Genomic DNA, 27,491 nt, shown 5'->3' on the forward strand with positions numbered 1-27,491 from the left:
TATAGTCATTGTTATCACTGGTAAGTTTTTCCCCTTTTTTTAACAATGAGTCTGTATTACACCCATCAAAATGATTTCTTCCCACAGATGTTAATCTATTGGATATAATTTGAGATTAATACTATTTTTTGCGAAAAAAAATAACATCACAGGAGGAAGAAATTACCTTAAATTTTAAATTTTGTTAATATCCCTCTTGCATTAATTGAAACCTTTGAGAGCCCTTTTATATTCTGATATTAAGAGAATTTTTTACTTATCCATTAATTCAATTTCATTTTTTGTCTTTAAAGTTATTTAGAAATTATGCAGCATTTAATGAAGAATATCAATTTTTTTAAATAGGAATATATAAGAATAAAATAATATTATATTTGTACTAATATTTTTTTAGCCATACAGCGTTCTTCAATTAATACTCTTGAATAAATTAATTCAACTTGGTTTAGAATTGGATAAATTTATACTTAACTAAAACAATTTCAATGATATCTTCTTGAGAATAATAAGGTTACATTGTAATTGATTTATACTTATTATCATGCAAACATTTGTACGTCATTCAAGTAAGGATGAAAAAAAGTTTTCATTTGAGATTTTAGGTTGTTGCTTTTATAAATCTATTTCGAATAGTGAATTGACTGATATACTCAGTATCTCCTCATTCATGTATAATATAAATTTTAACTACACGGACTTTTTCACATTTATAGCATCGAACACCTCTAGGCCGTCACCAAGAAACGTGACTACTAAGGGAAGTGACTGTTCCATAAATTACTCCAGTGGTAAGTTTTATATTATCCTTGTAATCACTGGTAGATTATTATAAAATCATTGTTATCACTGACAAGTTAATATATAATCTTTGTTATCAGAATCACTTACAAATATAAATGTTAACTACACAGATATTTTCATATTTACGGGATCCAACAGGTCGTCACCAATCAGCGTGACTAGTAAGAGCAGTAACTACTCAATAGATGACAGTGGTAAGTTATTTTATTATCCTTGTTACCATTGATAAATCATTATAAAATCCTTGTAATCACTGGTAAGTTATTTTATTATCCTTGTTATCATTGATAAATCATTATAAAATCCTTGTAATCACTGGTAAGTTATTTTATTATCCTTGTTATCATTGATAAATCATTTTATAAATCCTTGTAATCACTGGAAAGTTATTTTATTATCCTTGTTATCATTGATAAATCATTATAAAATCCTTGTAATCACTGGTAAGTTATTTTATTATCCTTGTTATCATTGATAAATCATTATAAAATCCTTGTAATCACTGGTAAGTTATTTTATTATCCTTGTTATCATTGATAAATCATTATAAAATCCTTGTAATCACTGGAAAGTTCTTTTATTATCCTTGTTACCATTGATAAATTATTATAAAATCCTTGTAATCACTGGTAAGTTATTTTATTATCCTTGTTATCATTGATAAATCATTATAAAATCCTTGTAATCACTGGTAAGTTATTTTATTATCCTTGTTACCATTGATAAATCATTATAAAATCCTTGTAATCACTGGTAAGTTATTTTATTATCCTTGTTACCATTGATAAATCATTATAAAATCCTTGTAATCACTGGTAAGTTATTTTATAATCCTTGTTACCATTTATAAGTCATCATAAAATCCTTGTAATCCTTACTATCAATAATCTTTGTTATCTCTTACAAGTTACACATGTAAAATAACTATATGTATAATTATATAACTTATATAATATTATTTAATCATTGGAAATTGTAAAGTAATTACATAATCATTGTAATCACTGTAAAGTTATGATATAATCCTTGTTATCACTGTTAAGCTATTATATAATCTTTTTTATCACCAGTTAGTTATCATATTATCCTCGTAATCACTGTTAAATTATTATACATATTCACATTTACAGCATCAAAAACCAACATCCCGTCTTTCAAGCGCAAAAGTGGTGAGGGTAGTTCAAGTTCTATCATATAATCCTTGACATCATTTTAAAGATATTATATAATACTTGTTATCAATGTTAAGCAATGATATAATCCTTGTTATCGCTGTTAAGACATTGTATAATCATATTTCGTTTAATGTTTTATGCCTTTTTATGAACTATTTCTTTTAAAGTTAATAGAGTTAATTTTAGGTACTATTAAGTACAAGAAATTAAGACACAAAGAAATGTTAATTTTTTTAATGTTGGCTTATCCAGAATATTTTGCCAAATTTTTTGAGTCAGCAGAGAGCGAATTAGACATGTTTTGTTCATCATCTTATAATTTTGCCATTCCAGATAAGGATCTCAATGAGAACACTAAGAGAGAAAACAGTGACCCTGCTATAGAGCAGACCCAAAACCAAGTCTCTCACTATACCATCCTGGGGGAGTACATATCACAGAAATATCAACGACATGAGATCTGTGATATCTGTTTTAAATTGGGCGATAAATTATTTCCAGCTCACAAATTAGTCTTAGCCTCACAGAGCCCTCTGTTTGCCGAGGTGTTTGAGCGAGAAGACTTCTCAAATGAACCGGTGGCCCCCAAAGTGATAAAAGTCAGAGGAGTGTCAGAAGAAGTCTTGGTTTCCTTTTTAGATTTCTTATATTCTGGAAAGATGGATATCAACTCCGTGTGTTTAAGCGATGTTATAAAATTAGCTGCGGTCTTTAAAGTGGACCAGATACGACGTTTATGTCTAAGGAAAATCGAAAAGCTGAATTGTCAGGATTTGCTTCAGCTCTTGCCAACAATGGCAAAACTACAGGAACACGGTATATGCGACCTGATAATCAGGAAAATTACATATAACTTCCTGGAAGTCAAGGAGGATCCAGAATTTTTTAACCTTGACCTTGACACTTTGTGTACGATATTGTCTGCTGATAATATCAAAGTCAGGTCGGAGTTCGAAATTTTTGCGGCAGCAGTTTCATGGATTCATCACCATGATTTCCAACAAAGAATCCATCACATCGAAAAAGTGATGAGCTGTGTCAGGTTTACCCTAATGACTAGTCAAGAGCTGTTCCTTTGTTTTCGAAAATTTCCCATGCTGAAACAGAACCCGACCTGCGTCAACATGATAACTATGGCCAATTGGTATATATTTTTTTAAAATTAATTTTCATTATGTCAATTTTAAATCAGTAATGAAAAGGTTTCATAACACATATGACTTACACATAGTACTAGAAGGTAATTCCACGTGATTTTATAAGAGTTCCTAAATCTTGTTAATTTCATTGAACTTCTTACCGTTAGTTTTCTTTTTATCCGGAATCTAGTTAATCCGGGATTTCGACGTATAGTATAATATTAATAGTAAATTTTCCAGTAATCATAAGAACGCGTACAGTATAATTATTTAGGATATATGTTTATTCATTGAACATCACTACATAACAGAGCTATCCCTTACACCAAGGGACAAGGGCTTTTCGTTGCCTTTCAAGTTTCAAGTAAACCTCCTTTCAATTTGGTAACCCCCCCTTTCAAGTAACATGTACATGTAGGGGAGAAGCCCATGGCCCACCTTATACTTTTTAATGTCCCCTGCTATTCCAATTTTAAGAGACAATTCTTTAACTATTAACACAATTTCAACACTAAGAATGTACAAGTTGCCACAAATGTTATTGTTTTACTTAATAAGGGCGAAGACCTCCATGGAGCTCAATGAGGAGGACCCGTTAGACCTCCCTGTCAACAAGAGAGACTGGTTCAATACTCAACAAAGTGTCAGTAAGTACGTAGAGGTAGGTCATCGGTTTGTTTTTTTTTTAAATATCTTCAATTTCTTTATCCTTTTTTTAATTCTATAACTTGACCATAAATTTTAATGGCTTTCAAAGAATATTCTAAAGGATTGCGGCTTTTAGCCTAATCATTTATTATAATATATGCATGAATGTTTTACATGTGTTTTATGTTTGCATTGTAATATGAATTAAACATTTAGAAAAAATGCTCACATTCATTTATTTATTTATTTATATATTTATAGATATTTTATATTTTTGGCAATTAAACATGTAAAAATTCTTGATGAAAAAAAGTCAATAAAATAGAATTTCTCATCATAATCTAGGCATATGTGGTAATTGTATTATATTTGGCTTGTACAATATTTGGAAGAAATTAATTTTCCAGCAAGTTACCGTTTATTTGAATAAGTGCTATCTGAATGTGCTAGATATAACATCAAGACACAGGTAGCGATGAACTGGAAATAGCATATTCTGTTTTCTGACAAATTTCCTAAATACATGTAGAATACACCGCCAAATATAGTACATTTACATTAACAAGATTAAGTATCATGTTAGATTTCACAGTATTTCCTTCTGTTTTAAATCATTTCACTATAGTGTACTTGCCATCAGTATATAGATATCTCTATGTTAAGTTTTTGCATATCAATATTTTTTTCCCTTCATTCTATCATAAAAGTCCAAATCCAGCACCAATGAAAACGAGGATGTTGAAGTAAGAATAACTCGTGTGTCCCAGGAAATGGCGGAAGACTTTAACAGCCATGCCTACATAAAGAGCGTAGACTCTGTATGCATGCTGCCTAAACAACATCCTAAGATTGAACAATATAGAACTTCTAAATGTAAGTTTTAATGATATATTTATTTGCAAATTTAGACATTTGATCTTACTTTGAAATTAGCATGAAAAATCATAATTTATACTCATCAAGGGTAGAAAACTCCTCATCCCTGAAATTTACATTTTAAACCTTTCTAGAAATACAGGGTTACTTTCATATAAACTTGCTAGTATGAAGTTTTCCTTTGGAGAAAGGTCAATTTTAAAAATGTGAAAAATTAATTCGAACATGGCTCTCAGTCCAAAGGGAGTCCAAGGGTCAGTTTTAGAGGAACATTTTCTGGACTAGAAATCATTAGTTACAGCTATTCTGATATGTTAAGTTGTAGATGAAGCAACGGAACAGAGGAAAGTTTCAGGAAGTGGAAACAACAGGTACGTGCTTGTAGACATGCTAACCCCTATGAGGGCTATAAATTTTTATGCTCCCCAAACGAAGTTGGGGAACATATTGTTTTTACTCTGTTTCTTATTATTAAGGTCTTCCGTCTTCAGCGGAAGACCTTATTGTTTTTCTTCGGTTTCTTTTTCACTTTTATTATTTTTTTTTATTAACGATTTTGTGCACGCGATTTCTCCAAAACGGCTCAACAAAATCTTATGAAACTTTCAGGACGTATGGAACATCACTTGAACCTTATGCGTTTTTTTCCGTTTTGATGACGTCACTTCCGGTCTAGAGATAAAGTCGAGTTTATGATTTTTAAGGGTCATTTTTTACACAATTTTACCGAAAAACGACTCTAGATAGAAACTTCAAACTTTGACGCTAGGTAGAGCTATGTCTGGAGAGGTGCATCAGGTATATCAAATTTACCGGAAGTGACGCTCGTCGGCGCTCGCTATGGCCCGAAAATAGACCTATCACAAATTTCAAAATTTCTCACACCTTTTCTTCGATATCTTTTTACCTGAAAATATTTTGTGAAAACGTATAGAACAAAAGAAGTGCAGAATTTAAAGATCTTTCAAATGATATCTCGAAAAAAGGGCTGGCCCCTAAATTTAAGGGCCTAGAGGGGCCAACAGTTTTTTCTTTATATCTCAAAACGTATTGAGAATTTGTAATACGTCAAAGAAACAAAGTTGTTCAAAATGACAAGCTTAATCTATTGAAGTCGTCAGAAAACGTCCGGCGTCGTCACTTCCGGCCAAACCGGAAGTAGTCGAAAAAAGCGTATTTTTGCCGTTCTTGACAAGTTTTTTGGTAACAAATGTCTCTAGAAGCAAAAAAATAATTTTTTCGTCCGTTGTCGTCACTTCCGGTCAAACCGGAAGTAGCAAAAAATTGCTTATTTTTGCATTAATTAACATAGTGTTAAAGGATTCAAACCATTTTTAGGCGTTATTTCTCATTTTTGTTAAAAATTAATGCTACTTCCGGTCAAACAGGAGGGAAGACCTTCTCGTTGCTTTGCAACAAGCTTTGCTCTAGTTATTATTCTTTTTTCTTCTTATTTCTTCTCCGGTACTTTTTTTGTCCGGAAGTGTTCTCAGAAACTGTTCACCAAACTAAGTTAAAACCTTTTTAGGGTTAGTAGGCATGTTGTGTAGATGTGCCGAACGAAGGTCATTTTGCGCGCATTCGCATGCACGTGCGGGCGCGTGCAATGAGTAAAATGACTGATATATTTAATATGGTTGTAACTTTTATATTTTTTGATAAAATGTTTTGAAACTCATTATATAAAGATATATAAGATGTGTAGATAAGATGACATGGTCAAATTTGCATGAACTCACGCGCATGCACGTGCGCTTTGCTCTGATTGGCTGAAACAGAAATCTCAATATCTTTTTTGTTTTATGATGAAATGCTTTGAAATTCATAACATAGACGGCATTAGGATGTACTACAATATGATATATAAAAATTTTCATGAAATTACGCGCATGCACGTGCGCTGCAATCTGATTGGCTGAAACTTTAAATGAGTATAACTCCCTTGGTTTTCAACCAAACAGCATGGGATTTATAACATAGATAAACGTAAAGGACTCCTACAAGACGGTATAGTCACCATTCACATGCATGCACGTGCGTGCACGTGCGCTTTGCTCTGATTGGCTGAAACAAAAATCTCAATATCTTTTCTGTTTTTTTTTTTACAAAATGCTTCGAAATTTAAAACATAAGCATACTTTAAGATGTCCTACAATATGATATATAATAATTGTCATGAAAATACGCGCATGCACGTGCGCTGCAATCTGATTGGCTTAAACTTTAAATGGCTATAACTCCCTTGTTTTTCAACCAAACAGGATGGGATTAAGAACATAGACATACATAATGGACTCCTACAAGAAGGTATGGTCGTCATGCACGTGCGTGCACGTGCAAATGAGTAAAATAGTGTAGACAAGATGATATCGTCATAACGCTCATGCAATCACATGCACACGCCTGCATTGCTTGAATTTGAAATACTTGGTATACTTTTGGGAAAACGTTGTTTACGTCTTAAATGCATAGATTTTTATTTTTCTTCTTCTTCTTCTTCTTCTTCTTCTTCCTGGGTACTTTTTTGTCCGGGAGTGATCTTGTAAACTGTTCGTCCGATGTAGGTAAAACCTTTTTAGGGTCAGTAGACATGTTATGTAGATTTGCGGAATCAAGGTCATTTTGCGCGCACATGCTTGGAAGAGCGTGCACGTGCAACACGTGAAATGACCAATATAATGGATATAGCCGTAACTTTTCTATTTTTTGATGAAATTTTTTGAAACTCATAATGTAAGGATACATTAGAAGTATAGACAAGATAGCATGGTCAAAATAGCAAGATATCACGCGCATGCACGTGCGCTTCGCTCTGACTGGCTGAAACTAAAGTCTCAATATCTTTCTTGTTTCTTGTCATAATCCTTTGAAATTTTGAACATAGTCCTACATTATGAAGGTCTACAGCATGATATAAAAGAATTTTCATGAAAGCATGCGCATGTGCGCGTGCTGCAATCTGATTGGCTGAAACTTTAAATGGCTATATATCCTTTGTTTTTTGACGAAATTCTTTGAAATTTAAAATATAGTCATGCATTAGGATAGCCTACAATGTGGTATAGAAAAAAAATCATAAAATCACGCACATGCACGTGTGCTGCAATCTGATTGGCTGAAACTTGAAATGGCTAATATAACTCCCTTGTTTTTCAACCGAACCGGATGGGATTTAGAACATAGATCGATGTAAGGGAATCCTACAAGAAGGTGTGGTCATCATGCACGTGCACGCACGTGCGTGCATTTAAAACGAGTATAATTAAAAATACACTTGAATGAGTGATTTTTATTACTTTTGGACGGAATGCTTTAATATATAGTATATTAAAATATATAGATAGTGTAGACAAGATGATATGGTCATAACTCACATGCATTCACATGCGCTGGGGTGCAATGCAAAAATTTGAATATAATTGGTATCCTTTTGGGAAAACGTTGTTAAAGTCAAAAATGCACCGAGTTTGTCTTATTTAATGAAGCTTACAGGGAATATGGCACCAAAAGGGAGTTGGGGAGCGTTTGGGGAACATCTGTAACGGTTCCCGTTACAATTAGCACTAGTTATTATGTTCCCCAAACGAAGTTGGGGAACATATTGTTTTTACTCTGTTTCTTATTATTATTATTATTATTATTATTATTCTTTTTTCTTCTTATTTCTTCTCCGGTACTTTTTTGTCCGGAAGTGTTCTCAGAAACTGTTCACCAAACTAAGTTAAAACCTTTTTAGGGTTAGTAGGCATGTTGTGTAGATGTGCCGAACGAAGGTCATTTTGCTCGCATTCGCATGCACGTGCGGGCGCGTGCAATGAGTAAACTGACTGATATATTTAATATGGTTGTAACTTTTATATCTTTTGATAAAATGTTTTGAAACTCATTATATAAAGATATATAAGATGTGTACATAAGATGACATGGACAAATTTGCATGAACTCACGCGCATGCACCTGCGCTTTGCTCTGATGGGCTGAAACAGAAATCTTAATATCTTTTTTGTTTTATGATGAAATGCTTTGAAACTTACGAAATAGACATGTATTAGGATGTACTACAATTTGATATATAAAAGTTTTCATGAAATCACGCGCATGCACGTGCGCTGCAATCTGATTGGCTGAAACTTTAAATGACTATAACTCCCTTGGTTTTCAACCAAACAGCATGGGATTTAGAACGTAGATAGACATAAAGGACTCCTACAAGATGGTGTGGTCACCATTTACATGGATGCACGTGCGTGCACGTGCGCTTTGCTCTGATTGGCTGAAACAAAAATCTCAATATCTTTTCTGTTTTTTTACAAAATGCTTTGAAATTTAAAACATAGGCATACTTTAAGATGTCCTACAATATGATATATAATAATTGTCATGGAAACATGCGCATGCACGTGCGCTGCAATCTGATTGGCTTAAACTTTAATGGCTATAACTCCCTTGTTTTTCAACCAAACAGGATGGGATTAAGAACATAGACAGACATAATGGACTCCTACAAGAAGGTATGGTCATCATGCACGTGCGTGCACGTGCATATGAGTAAAATAGTGTAGACAAGATGATATCGTCATTACGCTCATGCAATCACATGCGCACGCCTGCATTGCTTAAATTTGAAATACTTGGTATACTTCTGGGAAAACGTTGTTTACATCTTAAATACATAGATTTTGCCTTCTTTAACGAAACTTACAGGGAATATGGCACGAGAAGGGAGTTGGGGAGCGTTTGGGAACGTGTTAACGGTTCCCGTTACAATTAGCACTAGTTATTATTGTTTTTTTTCTTACCGATTTTGTGCACGCGATTTTTCGAAAACGGCTCAATGGATTTCTATGAAACTTTCAGGACTAGTGAAGCATTACTTTAACTCGATTCATTTTTTTTCGTTTTGATGACGTCACTTCCGGTTCGGAGTTTTCTGCGATTAAGTGATTTTTAGAGGGTCATTTTGTCCGGCAGTTTTCTCAAAAAGCGCTTAACACAGACGCATGAAATTTTCAGTGATGCTAGAGCAGCCTTTGGAAAAGGGTATAAGGTATATCATAACTAACGGAAGTACGAAGCGCCGGCGCTCGATATGGTCCGAAAATACTCCTATCGCGAATTTCAAAATTTTAAACACATTTTCTACGATATCTTTTTACCTGGAAATATTTTGTTAAATTATATGGAACAAAAGAAGTGTAGAACTTCAGGATCTTTCAAATGATATCTTGCAAAAGGGGCTGGCCCCTAAAATTAAGGGCTTAGAGGGGCCGAAAGTTTTTTCTTTATATCTCAAAAAGTATTGAGAATTTGTAATACATCAAAGAAGCAAAGTTGTTCAAAATGTCAAGTTTATTCTATTGGAGTCGTCAAAATACGTCCACCGTCGTCACTTCCGGCCAAACCGGAAGTAGTCAAAAAACGCCTATTTTTGCCGTTCTTGACAAGTTTTCAGGTAACATATGTCACTGGAAGCATTAAAACGTAATTTTCCGTCTGTCGACATCATTTCCGGTCAAACCGGAAGAATCCAAAAATAGCTTATTTTTTAAGGTTTTGACGAAAATTGAAATTATAAAGTCACTGGAGACTACTTAGCTCATTGCTTTCTTTTGTTAATGTCACTTCCGGCACTTCCGGTCAAACAGGACGGAAGACCTACTCGTTGCTTTGCAACGAGCTTTGCTCTAGTTAAGGTCTTCCGTCTTCAGCGGAAGACCTTCTTGTTATTCTTAGGTTTCTTTTTCACTTTTATTATTATTATTATTCTTTTTTTCTTACCGATTTTGTGCACGCGATTTCTCAAAAACGGCTAGATGGATTTCCATGAAACTTTCAGAACTTATGTAACATAACTTGAACCTTATGCATTTTTTGATGACATCACTTCCGGTTTGGAGATATTGTCGATTTTATGATTTTTGAAGGGTCAGGTTGTCTCCAGACTTTCTCAATAATGGCTCAAGATAGAATCATGAAACTTTGAGGTATGATAGACCAAAGTCTATAGATATGTATAAAGTATTTAATTTTTTTCGGAAGTACCGCACGTCGGCGCTCGCTATGGCCCGAAAATTCTAATACTTCCTTAATTTCAAAATTTTGAACACCTTTTTTCTGATATCTTTTTACCTGGAAATATTTTGTTAAAACATATAGAACAAAAGAAGTGTAAAATTCTAAGTTCTTTCGAATGATATCTTGTAAAAGGGGCTGGCCCCTAAAATGAGGGGTCTAGAGGGGCCAAAAGTTTTTTCTTGATATCTCAAAAAATATTGAGAATTTGTAATACGTCAAAGAAGCAAAGTTGTTCAAAATGTCAAGCTCAATCTATTGGAGTCGTCAAAATACGTCCGGCGTCGTCACTTCCGGCCAAACCGGAAGTAGTCGAAAAACGCGTATTTTTGCCGTTCTTGACAAGTTTTTGGATAACATATGTCTCTGGGAGCATAAAAATTAATTTTCCGTCCGTCGGCGTCACTTCCGGTCAAACCGGAAGTAGCCAAAAATAGCTTATTTTGAAGGTTTTTGATGCAAAATTGAAATTATAAAGTCACTGGAGACGACTTAGCTCATTGCTTTCTTTTTTGATGTCACTTCCGGCACTTCCGGTCAAAACCGGACGGAAGACCTCTCGTTGCTTTGCAACGAGCTTTGCTCTAGTTATTATTATTTTTCTTCTTCTTCCTGGGTACTTTTTTGTCCGGGAGTGATCTTGTAAACTGTTCATCCGATGTAGGTAAAACCTTTTTAGGGTCAGTAGACATGTTATGTAGATTTGAGGGAATCAAGCTCGAATTTTGCGCGCACGTGCTTGCAAGAGCGTGCACGTGCAACACGTGAAATGACCAATATATATAGCCGTAACTTTACTATTTTTTGATGAAATGATTTGAAACTTATAATAAGAAGATATATTTTTGTATAGACATGCTGACATGGTCAAAATAGCAAGATCTCGCGCGCATGCACGTGCGCTTTGCTCTGATTGGCTGAAACTAAAGTCTCAATATCTTTCTTGTTTTTTGACAAAATCCTTTGAAATTTTCAACATAGTCATACACTATGAAGATCTACAGCTTATATAAAAGAATTATCATAAAAGCATGCGCATGCACATGTGCTGCAATCTGATTGGCTGAAACTTTAAATGGCTATAACTCCTTTGGTTATCAACCAAACAGAATGGGATTTAGAACATATATAGACATAACGCATCCTTACAAGAAGGTATGGTCATCATGCACATGCGTGCAATGTGCGTGCACGTGAAATGAGTAAATTTAAAAATACACTTGAATTAGCGTGTTTTTTTAACTTTTGAATAAAATACTGTAATATTTAGTATATTAAAATATATAGATAGTGTAGACAAGTTGATATGGTCATTATACACATGCATTCACATGCGCATGCATGCAAAGCTAAAATTTAAAAGATATTTGGTATACTTCTGAGAAAACGTTGTTAAAGTCTAAAATGCATAGAGTTTGCCTTATTTTATGAAGCTTACAGGGAATATGGCACAAAAAGGTAGTTGGGGAGCGTTTGGGGAACATCTGTAACGGTCCCCGTTACAATTAGAACTAGTTGCATTTGTTTTTAGCTTTCATGAGCCAAAGGCTCAGTTGAGCTTTTCTGATCAAATTTGTCTGTTGTCTTTCGTCGTTGAGATTGGCGTCGTTGTTGTTGGCGTTGTCGTCGCTCTCATAAACTTTTTACATTTGCATCTTCTTCTCAGGAATCACTGGGCCAATTTTAACTAGACTTGCAACAAATTACTCTTGCGTGAAGGAGATCTTCAAATAAAGGTCCACGCCCTCTTTCAAAGAAAAAGATAATTAATATTTTATTTATTGAAAATTTAATGGCATTTTTTAAAAATAAATTCTCATGAAACTCTGGGCCAGGAAAGATGAAACTCAGATGGAAGTATCCTTATGTACTGTAGATCAAATTTGTTTAAATCATGACCTCTTTGGATAGGGTGGGGCCACAATGAACAGTCAATGTTTTACATAAGAATGTGTATGGAAAATGTTTGAAATTTTTTCTTCACAAGAACTGCAAAGTTATGATTGGTAATATTTATATGAAAGTCCCCTAAGTTAGTGTAGTTTTCATGTTTTTATTGTTTAACGTCCATCTCGAGAATTTTTAACTCCTATGGAGACGTCATTACTTGCAGGTGGAGAGCTGCAAATTTTGTCCTATACTCGGCACTTATTGCCATTGAGCAGTGAGGGATCTTTTTCACGCCAGCACCTACTTCCAGGTGGGACCTCGGTTTATATGGTCTCACCTGAAGGACCGGTCTCCACGTCCCACAGTGGTATTCGGACCCGCGAAGTGAGGATCTACTCCTTACTTCGGACTCTAGAGCAGACGCTCTTACCATTGCGCCATATGCATGCGGGCGACAAGATAGGGAAGATTTAAATTTGTTTAACTTATGACTCCCAGGGGTAGGTTGGGGCCACAATGGTCGATCAAAGTTTTAACATAAATACATAGGAACATTTTTCAAAAATTATCACAAGAACAGTAAAGCCATGATAAGTCATTTTAATACGAAAGCTTCTGCAGGTGTGTTTGTGTGTGTGTGTGTGGGGGGGGGGTATTCAAGTTTTCTTTTTTAAATCATGATCCCCGGGGGGTAGGATGGGACCGCAAGTTTTACAAAGGAAAAATGTTCCTCTCAAGGACAGAAAAATACGATTGGTCTTATTTCACATGAAAGCATCTTCCTGTCTCTTTATACATGTATACTGCCTAATTCCCAATACAGGGTCACCCATAGCTCTTTTTTAAATTTGATATAATCATAATTTATTGTTCATATTGTTCATTTTTTATTCTTCAATTTGCTTTTTCTCGAGATATTTGGATGAAATATGTACATGTTCTTTCACAATATCATGTTGAACTAGATGTATTAATTTATTTAAAATTTTTATATATTTTTTTTCATTCAAAGGTTTTCAATTATTTTTACATAATTTTGCATGTTTATTTCATTTTTGATGATATCTTTATCAGGAAAATGTCAAATTAATGACAAATTTTGTATGAAAATTTATTTCAACTCAGTTGCATGTATAAGCTGCAAAAGCTGCAATTATATAGCCCTCTGTTAAGGGGGCCGACTATAGTTTCCGTTGCGCAATATTTCGCGCATCATAGTAAAATGAAACGTATTCACTGTTTTAATGCAATTTTTTCGCTTAATTATTAAAATTAAACAAAATTAAGAAATTATAGGTATAAAAATGTAATTAAAATTTGATATAATTGATTTTTAACCAATTTTTCAAAAAATAGGTAGGTTGACGTCGTTGCAGTGTGTTTTTGACGTTATGATAATCTGTAGCTTTTAAAGAAAGGGGTAAAAAAAATATCATTAAATAAAAAGTAATAAACATACGCTATTGAAATTTACAACATAAAGATTTGAAAATATCTGAAACATTTTTATAATGTTTTCATGTAAATCCATTGTGCACGTCATATTTTGTAAAACTCTATAAAAATAGTAAAATTTGCTCATTTTTTGCATTTTGAGATGCCCCTCTGGTAACAAGACAGTATAATTTTGTGTATCTTACATATATTGTATAATATAGTATTACTCATCAAATATTATAGATTGAACAAAATCTCTATTGCAGTAAAGTGCTAAAATTGGCATTTTCCTATATAATCCTATAGTAAATGTACCTGTATTTTGAGACGGTCCCTCAAAAATACCTGGACGGTAGATTTCCCCCAAACTTTGCATATACACTGAAGTTAATGTAAGCTATATATGGTATAAAAATGAAGATTTTCGCTATTGTAGTTTTCACACAATAAAACTATAGTCGGCCCCCTTAAATTAAAATATTATTAAGTTAAATGTTGACTGAGGTTTTCATACTAATTTCATACTTATTGTTAGGCAGATATTTACCAACTGCATTTTCGAGTTTTTTCCCCTTATCATCCGATTATTATAAGGAGCACACGGCAAGAGGGACCGATCGATAGGAATGTTACTTTTTCCATGGCACCTTATCCCACTTCTGATGCTTTAGATACCTGCTCCTTTAACTGGACACGAATAAGACGCTGGTGTCAAACATGCGTAATGCAAATGGCTGCCTTACGCGCTATTTATACTCTTCAAAAAAGAAATGCATAGTAGAATTTTAGTGACACATGGAACATAAAGATTATTTAGTTAAATGATGCATTGATAAAACAAAATGTGGTAAGCAACAGGAATACTATCTAACTTTCAAAAATTTTACTCAATAATTTTAAAATTATAGTCAGTTTAAGGCTATTAAAGATCAATATCTGGTATGCCAGCCGGAGACACAAATGATAACCATAAATGGCATCTAATGGAAACAAATGTGTGTAATAAAAACTGTATAGGAATACTCTCCTACTCCAAATGTAAAACGCATATAGTAGGAACAATGCCCTGAGAAATGTATTATAGTTTATGGCTTATTCCTACTTGAATGGAATTTAATTGCAGTTTTTTTCAATGAATATAGTTAAATTTGCATGGTAGAATCTAAATTTAATGTTAAAACTTAAAAATGACTTAGAATTTTAGAATTATAAGTCCAGACCAAAATCGACTCAAAAGCACAGGATCGAACGTCCGTAAACAATATAAATTTAAATCAGAATCATAATGAACACGTACCTTTGAAACATCTGAGGAAGTTTCATGTGCCATGGAGGAGCAAGCATCCCCTGTTGATCGATCACATCTAGAGTGTGCTCCCTGAAGAGAATTTCATGAAATTTTTAAAAATATATTTTATTGTAAAACTTTGATTCCCCATTGTGGCCTCACCATAAATGTGGGTTATAATTTGAACAAACTAGAAAGTACACTACCTGAGGATGTATCCGTATAAATATCTCTAATCACGGCTTTGCAGTAGTTAGGAAGAAGGTTTTTAAAGATTTTTCCTATATTTTCTTATGTAAAAGTTTGATCAGCCGTTGTGGCTCCATTCTACCCCCGGGGATGATAATTTGAAAAACTGGAATCTACCAGGTACACTACCTGAGGATGATTCCACATGAGTTTCATCATTCCTGTCCCTATGGACCTTGGGAAAAGGATTTTTAAAGATTTTTCCTAAATATTCCAATGTAAAAATTTGCTCGGCTGTTGTGTCCCCACCCTACCCCTATATTTTGAAGATACTTAAATTAAGATTACCTGAGGATTATTTCACAAGAATTTCATCTTTCATTTCTCAATAATTCCTAAGAAAATTTTTAAGGTATTTTCCCTATATATACCCATTTAAATCTTTGATCGGCGATTGGAACCCCATCCTACCTCCAGGGGCCATGATTTGAACAAACTTGAATCTACACTACCTGAGAATGATTCCACATGAGTTCTATCTTTTCTGGCCAAGTGGTTCTTGAGATTTTTAAAGATTGTTCCTCTTTATCCTTATGTTAAACTTTGATACACCATTGTGGCCTTCTCCTGGGGATCATGATATGAACAAAATTGAATATACATGTACAGAACCAGAAGAAGCTTCTACATGAGTTTCATCTTTCCTGACCAAGTATTTCTTGAAAATGAGATTTTTACTATGTTTTCCAATGTTAAACTTTGACACCCAATTGTGACCCCACCCTACCCTCAAGGGGTCATGATTTGAACAAACTTTAATCTACATTACCAGATGATGCTTCTACAGAAGTTTCATCTTTCCTGGCCTAGTGGTTCTTGAGAAGAAGATTTTTAAATATTTTTCCTATGTATTCCAACGTTAAAACTTTTATTCCACATTGTGACCGAAACCCTACCCCCCACCCATCCACCCCACCCCTTCCTCCGGGATCATGATTTAAACAAACTTGAATCAACACTACATGAAGATGTATCCACATGAGTTATACCTTCCCTGGTCCAGTGAAAGTTTTTAAAAAAATGCCATTAATTTTTCACTAATTCATAATTACCTACCCTTGGAAGAGGGCGTGGCTCTTCATTTGAACAAACTTGAATCGATCCCCTTCACCCAAGGATACTTTGTGGCCAGTTGGGTTATAATAAGCCCAGTGGTTCTTGAGATAATGAAAATGTCAAAAGTTTACATCGACAACATCGACACCGACTACAACGAGAATGAATTGTGGAAATATGTCTCTGCATTTGAAGGAGATGAGCGTATGGAAAGGATAGAAGAGACAGGAAATGGAAATGCAGAGATTAGCTATAGAAAGAGAAGCAGATGAAATTTTTCTTATGGAGCTGTTATCTTTATGTGACATCCGTCGACAGCCTCTAAAACTCGAACCTTCCATGACTTCATTTGCCTTAGCTCCTGTAACGATAAAAATTCCAGTTTAATTCTTTTCACTGAATATTTATACATGTATATGAATTTAGATCTTTGCATAAAGAATTTTTGGGTCTTGCATTGGATTAAAATTGTATGACATTTTTGTGGATACTCTTTAAAACCTGAGAGGGCACGTGTCCCTTATGATTGAGATATTTAGATTAAGAAAAGAAGGTTACTTTTTATTGTGTCCCCTAAATAAGAATTCCATATTTTTGGAAGGCGTTTTTGCTTGGCATTCCCCCTACTAAAAATATAAAAGTGAAAGCTTGTAAATAAACACCTTTAGCTACACACACACACTCACAAAGGCACTAACCAGTAGGTCACTTAATTGTCTCTGAAGACAGGCATTGTAGAGCATGAGTCCGCATGAAGCATCTGTACACAGTAGAATAGGTGACGTTAAATCTGTCATCACTTCAATGCCTGTACCCTTCCAGACCAGCATCATATTGAAATCATTATTATCAATTTCAGTAAAGAGTGCAGTTTTGCATTACATCACAACTTGCATGTATGATGAAAGCTGCGCTCAAGGTAAATAGTACACGCCTCCTTACCGCACGCTTTATGACTGGAACTTTCTTCTTAACCCTGATTGGTTGTTCGTGCAACAATATCCGTGTCGCTGTTGATAATGACTAATCACACAGCGGGGTGCAAATTATTTATGCTGGATGCATCTGTCGAAAAATATCGTGACGTAATGCAACACTGCACACTTAACTGAAATCAATAATATTTGTTTGGAAGATTCGATGATTTTTCTGCCATGAACATCTTCTTTTGGAATGAGGCCTGTTGACAGTATCTGTTGATTCAATAAATAAACACTTTTATGATATATTTGAGTCCCCCAACCGGCTTTCCATCATATTTGTTAAATTATTATTTGATTAGAAAAAGATTTGTCTATCAATATTACCTTTGCCTAGCGATCACAATTAAATTCTAGAATGGATATTTAAATAAATGCATTTACAGACTTTTTACACAAATCCTACATTTTATTTAACCCAGATTTTGTGAATATTCCTTAAAAATATCAAAACACATCGAACGTTGACTTTACAGTAAAGAAACTCAGGGGTGCGTTCAACAACATAACTCGTACGTAGACGCAACGTCAATCTGTACGCTCTTGAAGGGAGCGCCACATGTAACCTAGCCGCTACTGAGGGAGAGCTAGAATAGATATTTAAGTTATAATTTAAATTTTCGAGAGGGACGTTAAAGTATACCTTTACTCAAATGACTAAATATTCCATTGATAAGAAAAAAAAATCTTTTTTTACACCGAGCATCTATGATTCTTGTATTAAATTTAAATTCAAACAACTAGGTCAATGACCTACTTTTTGCTAGAGGTCCTTAAGTATTTCTCGGGAATTGCCCTGATTTTTTACACTATGACCAATTTTATAAGCAACAAAACTCTTTAAATAATTATGTGTTAAAGCAATGGAACAGCGTTACTTTATAGAAAGAAACGATAAACTTGATAATTATTACAGTCCTAATTTCCTCTGTCATATTTATATCCCCCCTCCATTTTTAATTGAAAATTACAAAAATCTGAATGATAAGAACTGAATTATTTATAGCCTCATGTTACTTTTTTGCCCCTATTCTAATGGCATTAATATTCTATGGGGTCAATAATCAAATTATTGAGAAATGTTTTCTCTTTCTGAAATGGTTTTTGTTCATATTTTTGAATTTATTTGGTTGTGTAGATTCAAATAAAACTGTTTAAAAACGACCAAAGAGAGGGGGTAAGGGTAGGATAAGGCCTTATTGTACGATCAAAGATTTATGGAAATACCGGTATACAGAAAATGATTTCCTTAATATGAACCGCTTACTACCTTAAGATATACGAGGATTGTCCGTAAAGTTCGTGGAGAACATTGATAATTACTGAAAGCATCAACAAAACATATGAAACTATTATTTTCATTAAATTGATGTTTTATTCCCACTTAACTCAATATGAGTTAAGTCCCGTTATGGAGACAAATAGAGATAAAAAGTTCAGGGGGGATAACTCTCACTCAAATGCACTGACTTTATTTAGCCACATCCATTACGCATGTGCGTTTGCTCTTCCTTTCCATCTTCCGTCATCCATTGAAGCTCAGCATCGAGTTTTGTCTCAACAATATTCATCTTCATCTGGTGTTCCTTTGACTATCCAACGTCGGAAATATGAACATAATCAGGGCAAATAGATCCTGGACTGAGGGCCCATCCATATTACCCGATGTGAGAATATTATCATAGCATATCTAAAGTATCAACATCCCCCAACGACTGCAACCACCGCAGTAGACGAACTCTTGTTTGCGAGCATGACCTCAGTTTATTTATCGATTGGTGAAATCGAAACCAATTTTTCGTTGTTATTAAAACCTACGTTTACAAATGGTGCCCACATACATTGGACATTACCAATAGCCATGCAGTGATCACGTGCCTCTTGGATCCGCCACGACATAGATCGGGGTCAAATATCATCGGGTTCGGACTGCAAAACATTCCATCCATCATGGCTTCCGTGTAAACATATGTCGGTAAAATTGTTTTAATGTTTAAGTGCAGCGAGGATCTTGTCTGTGAATGAACCTTTAAAAGAAAGACATTTTCTGCGAATTCAACCATAGTGGCATTTATCACTTTGTTAATTTAACTCAATAACTGTTAATATTTACTTGATTGAATTATTTTGGGCATCAATCAGCTGATCTCTTGACAGTCTTGTTGTAACACTTGTGCTTGTCTTGATATATGCTATATATTCAATGTTTATTTATTTATTTTTGCATTGAAATCACCTCGATCATCACCACCATTGTTTGTGCCTCCATGTTTTACACTGGTTGAGAAATATCTTTGAAGAAAGAGTCTCAGATCTGAGAGGGAGTGTGAGAGTTGAGGGGGTAAGCTATGACTGATTGAGAAGGGAACCATCTACAGATCAGGTTCATATACCATAGATTTGGTAAGATTTGTGTTTAGTGAAGTTTTGTATATTGTGATGTCTATTTGTGTTGTAAATAGAATTTCATTTGGAAACTATGAATTGAAATCTTTATAGTGAAATGTAAGGTATTTTATGATGATGAATTTGCATAATATAATGCATGAAATGTTATTTCATGATCCTTAAAAGTTACGAGGAAAATGGAATGATTTCCTTGAGCAAAATATTCAGTGTCCAATGTTTGTAAGACTAAGTGCATGCTCCTTGGGTGTTCAATGACGATATCTTACTTTAGGAAAATTTTTCATCTAAACTCCATTGGATTGTCAGTCAGTAGGTAACAAAAATAAAAAAATAGATAAAATAATAAATTTAAAAAAAAAATAAAATAAAATAAATGAATTAATAATAATAAAAAAATAAGAAATAAATAGTGTGGGAAACTACAACATTTCAACAAACTTGTCAGGAAATAGGAATTCCAATTAATGCAGATTAAGATTGAAAGCCCAACCACTTCTTTAAAATAAAATAAATAAATAAATTCCAAGGATTCATTAGAGTCTTAAAAACTACCTAAACATTTCAACAAAATTGTCGAGAAAAAAAAATCCAATTAAATCAGTTTAAAATTGTAGGCCACACATTGTATTTTAATAACATAAAATAGATAAACAAATTAGTTTCAAGGATTCCTTAGTGTGTTAGAAACTACATATACCTAAACACTAATAAACTTGTCAGGAAATAGAAATTTCAAGTAATCCAGTTTTAATCCCTTGATTTAGATTACCAATAATTTGATACACATACAAATGGAAACAAATAGGGAGGATTTAGATGCAGGGGACTGACGCAGGCGCCATAATGGGATAAAGGGATCGTATTGCATTGTTTACAAAACTTCTCTATTTTGTCATTGTTCAGGTGTCACAATACATTTTAATATTTTTCTAAATAGTAAATAACAACTGCAGATAAACAAAAATAATAATATATTATAATACATTTAACCAGGACAGAAACAAAAATAAATTCAGGGAATAAAAAATTCCAATTAAATTAGTTTAAAATTGTAGGCCACACATTGTATTTAACATAAAATAAATAAATAAATAAGTTTCAAGGATTCCTTAGTGTGTTAGAAACTACATGTACCTAAACACTAACAAACTTGTCAGGAAATAGAAATTTCAATTAATTCAGGTTAAAATTGAAGGCCCAACCACTAATTTAATATTTCTTGTTCTAGTTAAAAAATCCACAAGCCAAGTTGAAGTTCAAGTTCAAGTTATTCACTCAAACCGTATAAATGGTACATGAGGTTCAACAATATATGTACAATATATACAAAAAATAATATACAAGATACACGTGAAATGGCGGAAGTAATTTTCATATGAAGTAAAAAACATAATTATGCCAAAACATATTCATCCCAGAGCACATTTGTAAAGAGTTAAAATTTGTTTGGCTGATTATTGTCAATTTCAATAAGCCCACCTTCAAATGCAGCATTGTTCAATGCTGTGGCTTTTGTCATTCAATTTTCGTTAAACAGTAAAGTTTTATCAGGAAGTGTGGCATGTAGCCGAAGATTTCACAATTCAGCTTTAGCCCATAATTTTAAAAATTATGTTAATAATATAATCATAAATAAATAGACAATTAAATATAAATAAAAAAAAATAAGTTAATTAATTAATAGATTTAATAAATAGATATTAAAAAAAAAAAAAGATAAATAGGTAAATAAATAAATATAAATAAATAAATAGATAGACAAATAAATATAATTAAGTTAATTAATTAATTAAAATGCAAAAGCATAGTTATACATGTATATATATCTTCCACATTTTGTCAAACCAAGAACATCTTCATTCAAGAAACATCTTCATTATTTAAAATACTTCACAGCTACTTGTCAATTAGACCCATCATTCCACGTTCAGTTTTTTGCTTAATTTGGCGTGAAGCCTCCTCGTCATTCCATTACTTTAATGCTACAGAAATTTATTTCATTTCTTGGCTTTGACACTAAAACATTTAAGGGTAAGTCCATGCAAATCAGACTTACATTCAATTTTAGTCAGTCAGACACTTGACAACACCTTTTTACTCTTTTTTAATTTATCCTAAGTATGCAGGCACTTCTGTCATGGTATGGGTTATTGGATCATCTTTCATAGTATTAAGCAAAAAATCATACATTCATCAATTTAGATAATGCGAATTGGACTTAGAACAATACACATCCTTATCAGATGGTTTGGTCAACAAGGAATGACCTGGAAAAAAAGGGCCCACCATTCAAATATTCGAACTCTGGTGTCATAATACAACAACCCACATGTCATAATGATTCATTGTGGGTAATAGTATTGGTTCCATGTCCCTTTGCCATCTACAAAAGTTCATGAAATTGTCTGTCTTGTTTTCATTATGTTTAATACCAAGGTTAAAATTTTTGGGTCACAAATACTGCCAAGAAATTATTTCAGGCCCATGTTGTCACACAAGGCTTACATTAGGATAAATAGCTCATTATATTGGTTCATTGCCACAAGGGATGGGGGTATAGTCACTACCCCAATATTCAACAGGGCTAATCAAAATTGTATCCAGAGGGTGTTCACCTTTCCCATATAGCACATTCTACCATTATTCTCTATACCATTCAGTGTGACATAATCAAAATAATTTGTCAACATTTGCAGTGCTACCTACCATTTCCATTTAGTTATTGATCATTACATATATTATTGATCTTTGCAACTATTGTTATATTGAACTATTGAACAGTTATTGATCATTACATATATTATTGATCTTTGCAACTATTGATCTATTGAAAAGTTATTGATCATTACATATATTATTGATCTTCATATAAATTTCCCTAGTTCTACGGTATACTGCATATATATCAAGCAGTAATTAATTTTACATAATTGTAATAATAGCAGTTTTGTCATGGCATGGGCAAAATTTGCCGCATGTGGCGGATGTCTTCACATGCAGCGCTTTATTAGCTCCCATGTGAAGACATATGGCCGAATTTTGCTAGAAGTTCGCTGCTGATTCTGTTATCTTCCAGGGCCAGTGGCCAATAATTGAGCTTCCGTCATTGTGCCATTGCTATTGATTCTACGTCATATACTATTGATAAAGTCGACGTAGACCATTGTCTTTGTAATACATTGCTACCTGCTCATTACAATTCATTTATCATTGAATATCATTGTATATCATTGAATGAAGGATATGGAAATAACGAACAGTATTCAATCTCAACGTCCATTAAACAAATATACAAAATAAGAGCAGAGCAAACACGGCATTGCATAACATTGCATATCAATGCATATCATTGAATATCATTGTACCCACTGTGTAAATACATGTATACACTTTGTGTACATCATTGATTGAATATCATTGTTTATCATTGAATATCATTGTACCCACTGTGTATTAATTATTCAATATACACTTTGTGTACATCATTGAATTGATACTTTATGTATATCATTGTAGAGATACCTTGTGTACATCATTGTATTCATTGTATTGATGATTGATTTGACTATTGATTGTATTGATGATTGATTTTGACTATTGATTGTATTGATGATTAATTTGATTATTAATCAATAAAGCCATGACAAAAACTGCCAATCATTCTTAATCTATTTTGTCGACATAATCCAACTTAACTCAATATGAGTTAAGTCCCGTTATGGAGACAAATAGAGATAATAAGTTCAGGGGAGATAACTCTCACTCAAATGCACTGACTTTATTAGCCACATCCATTACGCATGTGCGTTTGCTCTTCCTTTCCATCTTCCGTCATCCATTGAAGCTCAGCATCCCACCCACCTCTCCCAATTTACAAGATTTTGATGAATCGTTCTCTTGTGTCAACAAAATGTTGCTGCTGTCTTTGATTTCCTTTTTCAGTTAACATCCATTCTCTTGGCTACCAGCAGAAGAATCTATTACATCCATTCCTTTGGCCACCAACAGAAGGATCCATTACATCCATTCCTTTGGCTACCAGCAGAAGAATCCATTACGTCCATTCCCTTGTCCTGAAGCAAAAGAATCCATTTCCGCAGTCCTTGGATATGAACGATAGGACCCATGACTTCCGTTCCCTTGGCTACCAAAAGAACCCGTTAGCGTCATGGCTTTTTTACGTCTCATTGAAATGCAAAGTATATGGTCTTCTTACAGGCTGTTTTTTAATGCTGAATCGAATTTTGCTAGAAGTTCGCTGCTGATCCTGTTATCTTCCAGGGCCAGTGGCCAATAATTGAGCTTCCGTCATTGTGCCATTGCTATTGATTCTACGTCATATACTATTGATAAAGTCGACGTAGACCATTGTCTTTGTAATACATTGCTACCTGCTCATTACAATTCATTTATCATTGAATATCATTGTATATCATTGAATATCATTGCATAACATTGCATATCAATGCATATCATTGAATATCATTGTACCCACTGTGTAAATACATGTATACACTTTGTGTACATCATTGATTGAATATCATTGTTTATCATTGAATATCATTGTACCCACTGTGTATTAATTATTCAATATACACTTTGTGTACATCATTGAATTGATACTTTATGTACATCATTGTAGAGATACCTTGTGTACATCATTGTATTCATTGTATTGATGATTGATTTGACTATTGATTGTATTGATGATTGATTTTGACTATTGATTGTATTGATGATTAATTTGATTATTAATCAATAAAGCCATGACAAAAACTGCCAATCATTCTTAATCTATTTTGTCGACATAATTTATACATGAAAATTTTAAACAAAAGCAAAGCACAAATAGATATATTTTTATCAGATACGAAAATAGACACACATTCATACCCGGAGCACTAAAACGAAAACCCTTGATGTTACCCGATATCAAAAGCTAAGTACATGTAACTTTTCTCACCACAGTCACCGTTTAAGTCAATACATATCACATATCGCTTTACGTAGTTATCAAAAATCTACAAACTGATCAGATTTTAATGTAAAAAAATATTTAACACTTCCTGTCTAAGATCCTGCAAATCATCAAACCTTTGTCCGCGTATAAACGACTTTATCTAAGTAAATACCGTAAAATAATGTTACAAAATTCATTTTTACAACACTGCAATCTCGGAGTGATGGTCTTCCTTCACTCATGTCATCCTGTAAACTGTTTTTTCCTGTCCAAAAATTTTATATCCACTTAAATACTTAAGAAAGGCTTCCTTTTCTATATTTTCCCGACTGTTTACAGCATTTATTGGTCTTTGTTGGTGTTTACCCGATGTCTACGCAGAATTTTATCACCGATCATCACAAAGCATCCTTGAGTAAATAGGATATCCGTTCACAGGTATTCTGAGAACCCTAGTGAATCACCTAATATCATTTTTTTTCTGATTTTTACGCGGACTGGTACTTAAATTGAAAGATCAAGGTTCTCTAAATGTTGGCACTTTTAAAATAAGTGACTACAGGCATTTCGTTTTATAGTTTTTCGTCTTCAATTTGTCTTATTTATCATTGGATGAAAGAAGTTTGGACTAAAATTATATTAAATATCCACAAAAAGGCACTTTTTTTACAAATAGCATAAACAAGGTAAATATTTTATATACAATGTATGTTCTTAACTGATGTGGCTTAAGATTTACACCCCTGCAAATCTAACCGTTTGTGAAGAATGGCACATTCTGTTTTAGAAACTTAAACATTCACATTTGGTTATTGATTCTAAAATTTCCGTGGCGATTCTTTCTTCCCAAACTCATAATTCCTTGTGTATATGAAATATGTATTCAAAAATTCTCAGTCAGGGTATGATACATGATTAGCTTCCTTTCCTTTGATATTTAAAAGATAAGGTGTATTTTTGAAATACTGCTCCCTTCATGAATAGTAAACGTATAATTGATATATTCTCTTTAAGAAAAATGATACATTCTATTTTTCCTCGTAATTAGCTAGCTGATGGAGTGAAAGGACCAAATGATATTGATTGGTTCAATTATTGCAAAGAATCGTTATGTTTTGAAGGATATAAATTCTACGCCAATTTATGAAGATTGTTTGTATCAAGACATAGTTTAATTTTACTGTAGAGAAGGAAACCCAAATCACAATAATTTATTTTAAGTTAAATTATTAATATAACGTCATATACCTTGATTTTTTTTTTTCCCCTCCTCATTTTGGCAAATTAGTCATTATTATTATGAGCTTATGCAGTGAAAATGAAAAGATGATTAATAAGATGTCACAGTTGATATTTAATTGGATACTTTGTTAATAATTCATATTTTATTAGCGCGTCATCAAACATAGCGCTGTTTGTATGAATGAGGACCATATGTGAATGTTTTGTTTTGTCACCTAATGTTTCTATTTTTACCTTACCAACCGACCAGGTATACGAGTACGACCAGTGGACCAATGACACACCACTATCTGAAAATTAATATGCATGTATGCTAACTTCGTGCACTACATAAGCGCTTAACCCGCTAAATAAAATATTCATTAGCTTCTACCTTCACGGTGTATGAGGTCCAACCATTTATGCAATGTTTAAGTCATCGAGTTATGCGATGTCTTGATAAATAAGTATTCATTATTTTAGGATACTGGATACCTGGTAAGATTTGATTCTAATGATGTGAAAACTAAATCAATTTCAACTAGTGCTAATTGTAACGGGGACAGATGTTCCCCAAACGCTCCCAGAATCCCTTTTTGTGCCTAATTCCTGTAAGACATTTTAAAAAATATGATCAGTATCGAAGGATTTCATCAAAGAATTATAAAAGGTACAATGATATCAACTGTATGTCATTTAACGAATTGTACGCGCACGCACGTGCATGTACATGCAAGATGATCATAGCATGTTGTCGAAACAATTAACATATCTATATATCGTAAGAAGAAATAAATTCTTTACAATTTACATTTTCACGTTTTTCAAATAAATTGGTCATTTTGCGTATCTCGCGCGCGCACGTGCATGAATGAACGTTCGTGCATTCAATTTTTATAGTACCATTATGTAGGAATTCATTATACCTATTCATATTCTAAATTGTATCCCTTTTCCTTGAAAACTAAGAAACTTATAGCCATTTAAATTATCAGCCAATGAGATTGCAGCACATGTGCATGCGCATGCTTTTCATGAAAATTCTTATATACCATGCTGTAGATCTTTATAATGTTTAACCATGTTCAAAATTTCAAAGGATTTTGTCGAAAAACAAGAAAGATATTGAGAGTTTAGTTTCAGCCAATCAGAGCGAAGCGCACGTGCATGCGCGTGAGATCTTGCTATTTTGACCATGTCATCTGGTCTTTGCTACTATTATATCCTTATATTTTGAGTTTCAAAACATTTCATCTAAAATTTAAAAAGTTAGGCAAATTCATTATATTG

At 33.4% G+C, this 27,491-nt stretch overlaps 1 protein-coding gene and 1 long non-coding RNA gene across 4 annotated transcripts; one reads left to right on the forward strand and one right to left on the reverse strand.

Annotated features, from left to right (window-relative positions):
- Nucleotides 1–2,272: 2,272 nt before the first annotated feature.
- On the forward strand, nucleotides 2,273–3,136 carry LOC134271831 (actin-binding protein IPP-like). Its single transcript, XM_062754046.1, has one exon. It carries the CDS (start codon nucleotides 2,273–2,275, stop codon nucleotides 3,134–3,136), a length of 864 nt encoding a protein of 287 aa, XP_062610030.1.
- Nucleotides 3,137–14,609: 11,473 nt separating this feature from the next.
- LOC134271832 (uncharacterized) lies at nucleotides 14,610–18,428 on the reverse strand. Of its 3 annotated transcripts, none has more exons than XR_009993100.1 (4): nucleotides 17,330–18,428; nucleotides 16,632–16,992; nucleotides 15,336–15,416; nucleotides 14,610–14,795 (listed from the first exon to the last, which is right to left on the reverse strand). It is a non-coding gene; the product is annotated as an uncharacterized LOC134271832 (long non-coding RNA). The 3 variants fall into 3 exon arrangements; XR_009993099.1 differs by having other exon boundaries at nucleotides 17,310–18,428; XR_009993098.1 differs by having other exon boundaries at nucleotides 17,292–18,428.
- Between the last annotated feature and the right edge of the window lie 9,063 nt (nucleotides 18,429–27,491).

The sequence above is a fragment of the Saccostrea cucullata genome, unplaced genomic scaffold (genome assembly GCF_032062105.1).
Source record: "Saccostrea cucullata isolate Sc308-1 unplaced genomic scaffold, CSIRO_AGI_Scuc_v1 ctg8749, whole genome shotgun sequence".
Taxonomy (NCBI): domain Eukaryota; kingdom Metazoa; phylum Mollusca; class Bivalvia; order Ostreida; family Ostreidae; genus Saccostrea; species Saccostrea cuccullata.

Excerpts from the sequence above, each read along its gene's own strand:
- LOC134271831 (XM_062754046.1), top strand. The coding sequence starts at position 2,273 with ATGTTTTGTTCATCATCTTATAATTTTGCCATTCCAGATAAGGATCTC.